The sequence below is a fragment of the Pogona vitticeps genome, chromosome 2 (assembly GCF_051106095.1).
Source record: "Pogona vitticeps strain Pit_001003342236 chromosome 2, PviZW2.1, whole genome shotgun sequence".
Taxonomy (NCBI): domain Eukaryota; kingdom Metazoa; phylum Chordata; class Lepidosauria; order Squamata; family Agamidae; genus Pogona; species Pogona vitticeps.
The window spans coordinates 132,439,676-132,452,092 of NC_135784.1; the positions used below are offsets into that span (position 1 = coordinate 132,439,676).

Here is a 12,417-nt window from a genome sequence, read left to right on the forward strand (position 1 = left end):
GCAGATACTTTGTTTTGGTTTGAGTGCAGAACTTCAAAGTTAAATATTTTTCCCCTTGCTATTTAATTTTTGGCAGTATATTGCAGGAAGACATCTGGAGAAAGTTCTGTCTTATTGAGAATCTAAGAATCGTGAATGATACACAGAATTCTGTAGAAAGAGAAGCAAATGCAGCCCACAACAGTGGTGTTACATTGCCACTTATCTTGCTGGCTACTATCTCACTTTGTTGAATAGTAAGACTGGATGACTAGACCAGCTTATTTTCCTGAGCCAAATACCCCTTATGAAAACATTAAGAACATGTTGTTCTGGTCTGGACGTAATATTAAGCCGTTGTGTAGTCTTACATGTACACGCCTTTGACTTGGCACTGCTTCAAAGGAGTGATCAGAAGCTTTCATTTACTGTGTTCACTACCTTGATAATTATGTCTGAAGTGAAAACTTTGAGAATCTTAATTATGAATTAGGAAAACAAACTAGGATTGTAAATCATAGTTTGACATTAATTTGTTTTTGTAAACCACAGTTAAGACTAATGACAGTTTGTTCAGGTTTGGATGTAATGATAAAGCAGAGCTAGCTGAAAAACAAACTGCAGCAGTCTGTTATTATAGCTGTTGCGCATTTGTATGAAGTAAACAGATTTTACTTATAACTGATACTTGAAAATATTTATGACAGAGAGTGAAATTGCCTTTTTAATAAATTATATCCTGACTGTGTCATACAGATTCTTGAATCTTCTTTGAAAGAGCACAAATTTAGAAAGTCTGTCTTACAAGACTTTCTAATTTCTGTTTGTGCCAGTTGCTTCATGTTCACCAGTTTTGCATAGTGATGTTTTTCAGTACTTTTTTGTAAGATGTTTTTGAAATGTTACATTTATTTTTATTTCTTCCTTTTAACCACAGTTGTTCTTTCTTTCTGATTTCAGCAGGCTGGGGAGAGATGCCTGCTGTCCATGCAAAGCCTGAAGCTTCGTGGGGAGAGCCTTCCTCCCCTTCTGCTGCAGTTGATAATGGCACTTCAGCGTGGGGGAAGCCCCCCAGCAGTGGTACAGGGTGGGGAGATAATTCTGCTGAGTCAGCAGGGACATATGGAAGAGTGAGTGCACCAGCTGCCGCCCCAGCACTGTGCAAACCAGGTGATTATGTATGTGTGTATATATTATACTGCCAGAGGTGAAAAACACGGACATGATGAACATTAGCTGTACTTGCCCATAACCCATTTTCAGCTTATACTAAAAGCAGCTTCTGAATGAGATCTGATATCTGCTTTGTCAATTCAAACATAAGCTTACATATTAGTAAAATAAAATATAAGTTATGTTTACAAACAAAAAAGTATAAGAAGGCTAACTTGGATCCTCTGTTTGTCACCTAGCTTCTAAATCTTCTATGCAAGAAGGCTGGGGCAGTGGTGGAGATGAAGTAAATCTCAGTACAAGTCAGTGGGAAGATGAAGAAGCAGATATGTGGAATAATACTGCTTCACAAGAGAGCAATTCCTCTTGTAGCTCCTGGGGGAATGCTCCAAAGAAAGGACTTCAAAAGGTATGATTCAACATGTCGTGTCATAAAAATCACTAAGACAGGTACTGGAATGGTTCATGCAGTGATTTTTATGCTGTCAAAATTATTTGAGGAAAGTCATTATTTTGGAAGAGTATTGCAATAAGATTGACATAAAGATAGATGCATTTTCTGATTTTGTGTGCCTCCTTTTGGAAAGCAGAGGTGGATTAGAGCATTTCTTGAGATTCGATGGCCCATCTCTATTAGAATCTTTCTAACACAATGGAGTTAGTTGTTCTTAATCCAGATAGTGCATAGACACCTCTCGTCATCTGTACAAAGAGCACCTTGGTACTTAGAGTGCAGAACTGTACTACAAGACTCTCCAAGAGTGTTACAGATCGTAACCATGTGAGGTCGTCCTAATAGCTTTAGAAACAAGTGTTATATTTTAACTAAGACAAAGAAATGTGACAGAACTGATGCAGGAGTGAGGGAGGGAAGAAGATAGGATGGTTGACTGCTGGAGAGTGTTCAATCCAAATACTTTTGTGTGATTTGGCTTTTGACTTTTGTAGTCACAGTATCAACAGTCCAATCATTCCCTGGAGTAAGAGACTTGCAGTCATGCCCTGGAAAAAGGGACCAAAGAATAGATATATAACTGTCTAAATAGTGATGGAGCAAACTGTAAGGTCCATTTAAGTGTCACACTTTAGATACTGTGACATTGATAGTGACAAAGACTTTTTTCCCAATGTTCTGTACAGAATGATCCATATCAGAGCTTTTCAGTGTAAAATGGCTTCTTTAAGTGAGCATCTTAGAGGAAGAACCGTTTTCTGGTGATGCATTTCAAGGCACCATCTAACCTGACTTTAAAATGCCCTTTGAAATCATGCTCTGAAATAAAAATAAAAATGGATTAGATCAGAGAGTCACTGGAGTGCAGTTTTTGTTGCAATTTTTTTAAAAGGGTCTGTGTCACATCTTCCTTCAGTATCTTGAACAGTGATTTCTCAAAGTTACTGAAAATAGGAGGGAACTACAAGTAACGTAGTTGTCTGTAACTAGCTACTTCCAAGTTCTATCTAGGACTGCACTCCTAAAATGTTTTCCCGTGTTTCCTTTCAGGGCATGAAGACATCTAGTAAGCAAGATGAGGCCTGGATCATGAATCGTCTGATAAAACAGCTTACAGACATGGGCTTCCCGGTACGTAACATACATACTGTATTCTAGTATCTCCTGTGATTTCACCACTACAGTTGAAAGAATGCAGATGACTATGAAGACTGCATATACATTTCATCAGAATTTAAAACCTGTATAGATGTACTTGTGAGTACGCCTTGTTATGTTCAGTGAGGCCTATGTTTGTGTTGACATATCCATAGGTTGATAATTAATAGAACACATATATTCCTTCCATGTGCTTATGAATCAAACAAACAAAACAACCATTTGTTGGTTGTTTTGTTCATTAATCTCTGTCAAGTGCCTACCTACAGGCAAACTTTAGTTGCATTTGTCAGTAATGAGTAAATAGCACATCATGTGTGTTTGACAAAAATGCTGTAACTGCACTGTGCTGAAGCATCTGCTGAACTGAGGCCCTTGCTCAGCATGGCATGAGAACTTTCATACCAAATGTAAAAGGGAAGAGGAGGGTGTCTCTTACTTTGGATTTTGGAACTGACAGAGTGAAAGAATATAAAATTGAGCAGGGGTTGATTGATTGCCTCTAGGTGGAACAGTGGGTGTGCAAAGTTCTTTCAGGTTATCCCTTGCACTGTAGTTGTTACCAAGGAAAGAAGACATTAGCTGCCACTGCTGAATGGCTGCTATGTTGTTTAAATTTTACCTTAAAAATAGAAGGAGGAAAGATAGAAGAAACAGAGAAAGTTAGGAAGATAAGGAAGGGCAAAGAAATGAAAAGCAATGAGAAAAAGAAATCATGGCATCAGAAGAGTGGGAGAATGGAAGATGCCATGGCAAGAACTATGATTGTATTGGGGTATATTTGAAGACGCTAATGGTTCTAGGCATCATATAGCAACTGTAGTTTGAAGAATATTTTAACATCGTTGTTGCATTTGACTTTTCTGTATACCTGTGGATAACTTGTTATTCTTATTGTATTAATTAAGTGCTAAGCCTAAAAGGAGGTGAGGGGACTTGCTTGGTGCCACATAGTTTCTCTACAGCAAAAACAGAACTTGGGCCATAGTCCAGTTCCACTCCATGCACCCAAATAGTGTCTACCTGAAGTCATTCTGTTGAGGATGCCAACTCTTTAACTGACTCTAGCACCTATGCATTTAGTTGCAGCTTGATTGGAAAATGTTGGCAAGTGATGGATGTTTATATCGATGCTATAAAAAGCTCTTCTGATTGTTGCATATGAAACTGATGTTCATTAAATGTGTAGGGGCAGGCAGGCAGGATCGTGAACTTCCCAATTCATTATCATAGAATAATGTAATAATGCAGTTGGAAGGGGCCTATAAGGCCATCAAGTTTAACCCCCTGCACAGTGCAGGAATACAAATCAAAGGATATCTGCCAGGTGGTTGTCTAAATTTCTCAGTCACACCACCTTTTAACTGCCAAATAATGGCAGGAGTGCAGTAACTACAAAGACAATGTTAGCGAGCAAAATTAGGACCACTAAATGAAGGAAAGAATGGATTCAAAGTACTCTTAATCACTGCTCCTAGAAAATCATGCTAAATTGAGTTGGAGGAAAAGTTTATATTGCTGATTAACATGCTTATAAAATACTACTGTTTGAGCCAGTGGAGTGCATCCATCAAAATAATTGATTTTTTCCTTTGGTGAAAAATTTAGCTCTAGATGTGCTCCCCACTTCTCCACTCCATTTTAAAAATTATTACAAGGCCTACAATGTCTTCATTTTGAAGAAACCTCCATTCTCATTTTTTCAGAGAGAGCCAGCGGAAGAGGCCTTGAAGAGTAACAGTATGAATCTGGATCAGGCCATGAGTAAGTACTTCTGTACCTCAAATAGATATCTTTGAGAGATGGTGTTTTACACTGAAAACAATATTGCAGTTCCTGGCAGCATGTTATCAAGGGACTGGGTTGGTTGTGAATTATCTTCCATGCCGAACATAAATCTTTAAAAGGCAAAGCACAACTTAAATTTTGGCTTACAACATATAAGAGAATGTCACTGATAGCTGTATTCATAGGACTATTATTTATCTTGATTTTGAAAAGTTTCCCTTTGTGTATGTGTGTGTGTGTGTGTGAGAGAGAGAGAGCTTCACCTTTAATTTCCTATTTGCAGGTGCTCTGCTGGAAAAGAAGGTGGAAATGGACAAGCGTGGAATGGGAGTGGCTGACTACAACGGAATGGTCACCAAACCCCTTGGCTGCCGCCCACCACCAATCTCCAAAGAGTCTTCCATGGACCGCCCCACCTTCCTTGACAAGGTAGGCACAGAATTTTGGGAATACAGGTGTTACTATTTACAGAAGAAACATAATAGTGATTAGCCCTATAAAAATGGGAAGTGCAGTAGAGGGTGAAAAGGTACCCGTTTGCCCTTTTATTTAGTTCTCCTTTTTTTTCTTAGCTCTTGTAAGAGAAATTTTGTTACAGTGGGGTCTTGACTTGAGAACTTAATCCATATTGGAAGGCGGTTCTCAAGTCAAAAAGTTCTCAAGTCAAATCTGCATTTCCCATAGGAATGCATTGAAAACCATTTAATCCGTATCTGCTCTTTTCCGTCCATAGAAACTAATGGGAAACTGCTATTCCGCCTTCGACCACTAGAGGGGGATATTTTGTTTCTTTTTTTCTTAGGTCAAGAAAGGTTCAGGGAAGGCAGGGAAAATACAGTCCAGGCAGGACAGGACCAGGCAGTCCGAAGATTGTCTCCCAATCCACTCTCTAAACGCTGGGAGGAGTGAGGAAGCAGACAGGCACCCTTTTCACTGGCCAACAGTTAACTGAAGGTTCAAATTTTGCACTTTCCCTGCCTCCCATGTGGGTTTTTTTCAGTTCTTAACTCAAATCTAAGTACTTAAGTCAAGTCAATATTTTCCTATGAGAGCGGTTCTTAAGTCAAAATGTTCTTAACTCAAGCCGTTCTTAAGTCAAGACCCCACTGTACTGCCATGGAGGTGGAAATGTTTCTGTTAACACACGGCCTTACATATTTGTTGCTTCTAGCTCTTCTTTTATAGCAAGGCTGAGGAACCTTGGCCCACCAGACATTTTGAACTGTTTGTTTGATAGGCTGCCTTTTCATGATGAGACCCAAGGCGGCTGACAGTATTTAAAAGGCTAGAATTAAAAGCATCATAAGTTAAACATTAAAAAACAATTAAACTATGCACTAATTAAAATACAATTGAATAATTAAAAACAAGTAAACATTTAAACTGATGTTAACTTTAAAAAGGCATTCAGGGATTGCAGGGCTCACAGTATCTTACCACTAATTGCTTTCAGTAAGACAGGCCAGAACGTGAGAAGTAGAAACTTCTGGAGAACCAAAGGTTCCCCATCGCTCACTTATAGGAACTACCAAGGAATAGGTTTGAATTATTTGTAGCTGAAATCATGCAAGCAAATTTGCATATCATGATGTATGTAATAAATATGGATACTGGTTCCTTCTAAGAATTGAGCAAAGAACATTTCTGTGTTGGGGATGAGTTGATCGTTGTCAGTAGTAGCACCTGACTTGAACAACATTTAAATAACTGTTGCATCTTGGTGAAATTCCCTAGCTCCCCAGATTGGGACAGAATGGCAGGTGCTAAACATTCACTTTGTCTGTTCCCTAGCAATAAAGTACAGTGGTGCCTCGCATAACGAGCACACTGTTTAATGACGAATCCGCATAGCGATCTATTTTTTGGGATCGCTAATACGATTGCATTGCGATGTTCTGAATGGGCAAACATTGCATTGCAATGAACGGTAAGCGTTTCGCATTGCGATGTTTATAGAACAGCTGATTGGCAGTTCCAAAATGGCCGCCACAAGCATTTTCGCGTGCTGCCCTCGCTTACCGAGGCGGCAAAAATGGCGGCGCTATGGAGGATCTTCGCTGTATGGTGAGTTTGGGTCCCATAGGAACGCATTAAATGAAGTTTTTAGTTCCGTTTAGCGATGTTTCCGGATAGCGACGATTAATCCGGAACGGATTAACGTCGCTATGCGAGGCACCACTGTAGAAACAAGGATATACCAACATGCATCCATAACATAAAACCTCCTTTTCTTTTCTCCTGTAGATTAATCTCTTATTCCAAATTATTTAACTTGGCCCAGAGTAGTCAATTGATTAGATGGGCGGGGTATAAATGCAATATATAAAATAAAAATAAATAAACTTGCCATAATCAGTGCAGAGATTAACAAAGTGCCTTATTTAAGAAGGGCATAGATGATTCATTTAAGCTAAAGCAATCTAAATTTTTATGACTCCCCCATTGTTACTTTTTGTCTCTGCCACTGTCACATACAATTTCCTTAAGCACTGATGTTTAGGTCAAGGATCTGTCTTATTGGGTTATGTTACTTTATAAAGTGCCATTTACACTAATGTTGTGATCCACTGTGGTGGGTAATGCTGAGATTCTTTGGCAGGGATGGGAATTCTATGTTCAGGTCAATACTTAGATGTGAACTGTAGCTCCCTAGATGGCCATGGGCCAGTCACTGTTTCTCAGGCTAACCTACATGGTTGTGAGACTAGAAATGGGGAAGGCCTGGAACAGTTTGAAGGATCAGTGGTATATATATGTAACTATTATTAATTAGAGAAGATAAACAGTGTACACTAATTCACGCTATTGTGTTGAGACTGCATAGCTCAGGGGTCAGGGAACTTTTTTACCTTTTACCATCTAAAACATTTATATACGCCAACATTACCCCCTTGATTTGAAAGGATTTCGGTCACACGCGGCCAGCCGAGCGCAGCTGCCGCAGCCTCACCGACTGCGCCCGGGTTGCCTCCTCCAGCAGACGGGGCCACACTCAGTCCTTGGCCCTGTGGGGGCGGCTCCCTTTCTCCGCCGGCGGGCGGCTCCTGAGCAGCAGTCGAAGAGCAGCAGGTGACTTACTCACCAGGGGGTGCCTGACGGCACCTCCTTTGGCACTGGCTCCGGCAGCTGCTCACCAGGGCAGCCGCATCGGGCCTCGGTGTCAGGGCTCCCATGGGCCTTGCTGTCAAAGAGCCGCAACACCTGCCACACAGAGGGCGAGAGGCTCTGCCAGGCCTGGCCAGCGGGTGGCATGGAGGTGCCACCGAAGGAAGCTGTGTAGCCGGGCAAGCGCCGCTGCCACCTGACAGGCTCCTCAAGGAACGGGGACAGGGCATGGGCCGTCGTTGTCCCAGTGCCAGGAGGCTGAGACTGGTCTGGGCCACTGTCGTGGCCACGCCCATCCCCCTCCACCACGACCCACCTCTCCAGGCACTGGAAGGAGAGGCTCCTCCTGGCTGGGGCACTCCGACCACTTGCCCCAGTCTCGCCCTCTGCCACGGCCGGCCCCACCACCACTGCCTCAGCTGCTATATGCCGCCGACCAGGGCCCGTCACCGGCCACCATCCGCTGTGGTTTGGTTGCAGCTGGGCCAGAGAACGGGGGGGGGATCGGGTAGCCAGGGACCCCCCTCCAGACAGAAGATGAGGAGGAGGAGGAAGAGGAGGGAAGGGGGTTAGGGTCACGTCCTCATTACCCCCAGGATTTTCACTTTTACCCCATTTGGGGTAATTTACCCCTGTTCCCTGACCGTATAGCTATATGAGACAATATGAAATCTGAAAAATGCATTTAGTAATCTTGAACTCTCATCATGGCCTATATTAATGAGAGACAATAATAGAGTTTAAGGAATCCTGAATTTTCTAATGCATACTGTTTTCCAAGATTTTTGTTTCAACCTCCCAAATTTTAAGGGTCACAAAAATGTAATGAAATGGATTACAAATTAAAAATAAGCACCAATTGCTTTTTAATGATACATTTTTCATGTCACAAAAATAATAAAATGCATTCATTGAACTTCTTTAGTTTAATTGTAGCCATATCAAAATGATTTTCCTGCATATGAATGCAATTAATGGATAAAATTAGTAAGGCGTTTTGAATGTTTATTTCTCATAAAGTATGGACAGATGCTTCTTTTTGTATCATACCACCAGTGTATACCCACTATTAGGACTAGTTATAATTCCACAGTACTGGGCAAGATTTCATTTCTTTAGAAGTCTTTATCAAGTGGTTGTTGTTATGTGTCATCAGGTTGCCTCTGACTTATGGTGAGCCTATAATTGAGTGATCTCCAAAATGTCCTGACCTCAGTAGCTCTGCTCAGAGGTTGTAAACTCAAGGTCATGGCTTCTTTAAGGAGTCAATCCATCTTGTATTTGGTCTCCTTTTCCTGTTGCCCTCAATATTTCCCAGCATTATTGTCTTTTCAAGAGAATGTTACCTTCTCATGAATTGTCCAAGTATAACAGCTGCAGTTTAATTCATTTTTGCCTCCAGAGATTATTCAGGCTTGATTTGATCTAGGACACTCTTGTTCATCTCTCTAGAACAGTGTGGTGAAGTAGTCCAGAGAACAGGGTTCAAATCCCCATTCTGTCATGGAAGCTCACTGGGGGAGTAGAACTGGTAAAACCATTCCTTAAATATCTCACTTACCTTTAAAGCCCTATTAGGGTCTCTATAAGTTGGTTCTGACTTGACAGCATATAACAGCAACAGTTATCATACAGCATGCTTCATCAGGTTATGAGGCAACAAAATAAAACAAGATACTACAGAATTATATGTATATAGTTGGTCCTAGAAGTACACACACAGATGCACACGCACATACCTCTGACTAACTCTGTTTGTGTTATTAGGACTAACATAGATTACCAAAAGAAAAAGAGAGAGATCAAGGTTTCCAAGTTCCTTAGAATGCTTTGTCAGGAAGGAGGTTGTGGGGAGAGGATGCAGTTGCTTTTAAAGCTCGAGATATGTGAGCCTTCACTGGATGATGTATCTTTTGTTTTCAGCTTGATCTGCCTAATTAATTTCAGGAGTACATTATGACAAGTCATTTGCTTTGTTCATAGAACAGCATTTTTTCTGCAGTTTACAGTTTGATAGATAGTATTGCTTCTGTGAATACAGCAAATACTTTGCCTGAAATCCAGCAGTGTAACCTAGACCAGGGGTCCCCAACCCACAGTTCGTAGCCCGGTACTGGGCCTTGGCCTTGGCAGGACTGGGCCGCTGAGACAGATCTCCCCCCCACGCATGTACACATGGCCAGCACGCACGCAGGGCTCGCCCACCCATGCATGCACAAGCATGCACCCCTGCTCACCCGCAAGCTGTTCGGAAAATGTTGGGGACTACTGACCTAGACCGCATAAGGCTGATGAGCCTCCGCAGTTTTTCAGCACTTAAACATTTCCAGTTTCCCCTGAAGCGCCCCCCCCTTCCCGTAGTCTGATATTCGGGACTGAGGTGATTGGAAATTGTTAATTTCCAAAAAATTGTCACAGCTGGTCATGTCATCAGTCTTATGCAGTGAGTTGCACTACTGGATTTCTGCCATTGGACAATGGTATCCAGGTTCAACTAACAACGTTAGATGCAGTTTTTTAAAAAGCCCATCATAAAACTCTCATTCATTTTCTTTTTGCTCTTTAATACCTTTAAGTTTCTCTGCCATTAAAATGGATACTTTGAGGCAGTTACTGTTAAGTAGAAGTAGCACTTACTATGTGGCATCAGCACAGAAAGGTACAAACGTATATTGTTCCCAGTGTGTTATCTGAAAGTTCTCCTTTGGCCCAGACTGTGGGTATAACTCACACTAATTTTTGTCAAGAAGCAAGGTGCTTCTTGGTATTGCTTCTTTGGGTCTTGCACATGTTCTCCCCAGCATCCAGTAATAGTTTTACTTCCTAGTTTTGTTCCAGGTTTCCTTAGGCCAACCTTTTGTGAACATAGAAAGGAACAGAGAAAACGTAGGCTCCAAATATTGAAAATAAAAAGTCCCAGCAGATTCGTTTCTGAAAGTGGAAAATTTTGAGCAGTAATTTTTATATTTTAATTCCTTACATTCAGCATGTGTTATACAACAAGAAGGGAGCCAGAATTTACTTTAGTGGTACCCAGAGATATTTGCATTGCATGATCAGTTGTGGAGCCTATGTGAGCTCCAAACAACATGCCATGACATGTTCCATATGAATAGAAACACTGCTTTACATAGCAGACCAATCCTCAATAGAAGGAATGCAGGACACTTAAAAACAATTCCTACTTAAAAGGCAGGATAGTATGCTAACCGCTCATGACCTGGGGAGAAGAAGTCCTGCAACCTGTTACTGTCATGCAAGCTGCAGTTTGTGGAGCATGATGGATATTCTTGCAGAATGTTAAACATGTTGAGCCGAAAGACCTCAGGGGTAGGATTAGAAAATGTTAGTGTCCTCCTTCAGCACTAGGATAAGATTCACTGGGTTGATGATAAAGAAATGATGCCTAGGCTTTTGCAAGAAGCTCCAGAGAATCTCCTCTTAGTAGGATATTTATTTAAGACTTAGAAATCTTTGATGTTTGATTGGCATTCACTTGTTATAAGAATAGGAGATATTCCTTGACAGTTAATAATCATCTCAGCAAATGGGGGGGGGGGGGAGAGAAGGTGATGCAAGTTAGCTGTAAAATGATTGCTTTTAGCAAGTTAACAAAGAGCTTGCATTCTTGAAGCTATCATTATTTCCAAAATACACAGGAAATGTAGGATTTTTTTTCCACATGAGTTGAGTCTTTCACTTGTAGAATATTTGCTTGCTGAGGGGTATATTTAGACACTGGAGATTAGTTTGACTTCACAAGGGGGCAGGACCCTTGCTCAGCACCCTGCTGGGTTCTGCGATATGAAACCAGTGATTGTGGAGATGACATTTTTTAGTGTGTATTATTTTTTCCTGGTAAAGTAATGTAATAATAGAAACCCTGGTTCCCCTTCTATGTGAATTGTTCCATGGCAAATACACTGAGCCTTCTCAGACGTAATAAAAAACCATAGTTAAGTATTGCATGTTTCAAATGCTGCAAGCCTTGGGCTTGGAGGCTGCCCACCTCCACCTTTTGTAAAATTGTATAGGTAATGGTGATGAGATAGAGATGTTTTTCTGATTTTGGTCTAAGCAGAGTTCTCTGCTGCATCCAGACTCAGGATATTCTGGTTTATGCTCTAGTTCAGGGATGTGCAACATATTAATGCCATACAGCCCTTTTGGGGTGTGTGTGGAGCTTTGTTGTTTTTGTTGTTGTTTGTCCCTGGCTATCATTCGTATTAATAAAATTGAAGATTTCCCCTTCCTACTTCTTCTGAATGGAAAAAGCCATTCAGTCCTGTACAAGGATCCCTCTGAAGCAGGGGTCATCAATCCCCGGTCTGTGGCCCCCGGTCTGGGCTTGCTGGAACTGGGCCGCAGATACAGATCTCCACACCCGCCAGCACACGTGTGGTGGGCGTGTCACGCTCACAGGGGGTGTCGTGCCTGCGGTGGGCGTGTTATGATTGCGCACATGTATGAGCGCAACACCCCCCCGCACAAGCATGACACACCCACTGCAGGTGCAACACTCCCACTGCTTTCACTTGGGGGGTGCCCCCCATGCATGGAGCTCGCTCCCCCCAGCTAGTCAGCAGCCCCAAAAAGGTTGGGGACTGAAAGCATGCAACTCTCCCTCCCTCCACTCAGTTTCCTCCATGCAGCCCCTTTGGTTCCAGTAGCAAAGGAACCCCATGCACATGGGTGGTGGTGGAGTCACACATACACACAGGGGAGTAAACACAAGAGAGAGAGAGGCGAAGCCTCACCCA

The 12,417-nt window shown here is 41.8% G+C and overlaps 1 protein-coding gene across 26 annotated transcripts in view; it reads left to right on the forward strand.

Moving 5' to 3' along the window:
* The window catches only part of TNRC6C (trinucleotide repeat containing adaptor 6C), a 599,421-nt gene that overhangs the window by 543,350 nt on the left and 43,654 nt on the right, over positions 1-12,417 (forward strand). For 16 of the 26 annotated variants that reach the window (XM_078385974.1, XM_078385967.1, XM_078385970.1 and 13 more), the window contains 5 exons: positions 940-1,149; positions 1,392-1,561; positions 2,657-2,737; positions 4,471-4,528; positions 4,836-4,981. In XM_078385974.1, the coding sequence (XP_078242100.1) occupies positions 940-1,149; positions 1,392-1,561; positions 2,657-2,737; positions 4,471-4,528; positions 4,836-4,981 (665 nt within the window). The remainder of the gene's footprint in view (positions 1-939; positions 1,150-1,391; positions 1,562-2,656; positions 2,738-4,470; positions 4,529-4,835; positions 4,982-12,417) is intronic. The other 10 variants (XM_078385968.1, XM_072990451.2, XM_078385978.1 and 7 more) reach the window with 1 other exon arrangement.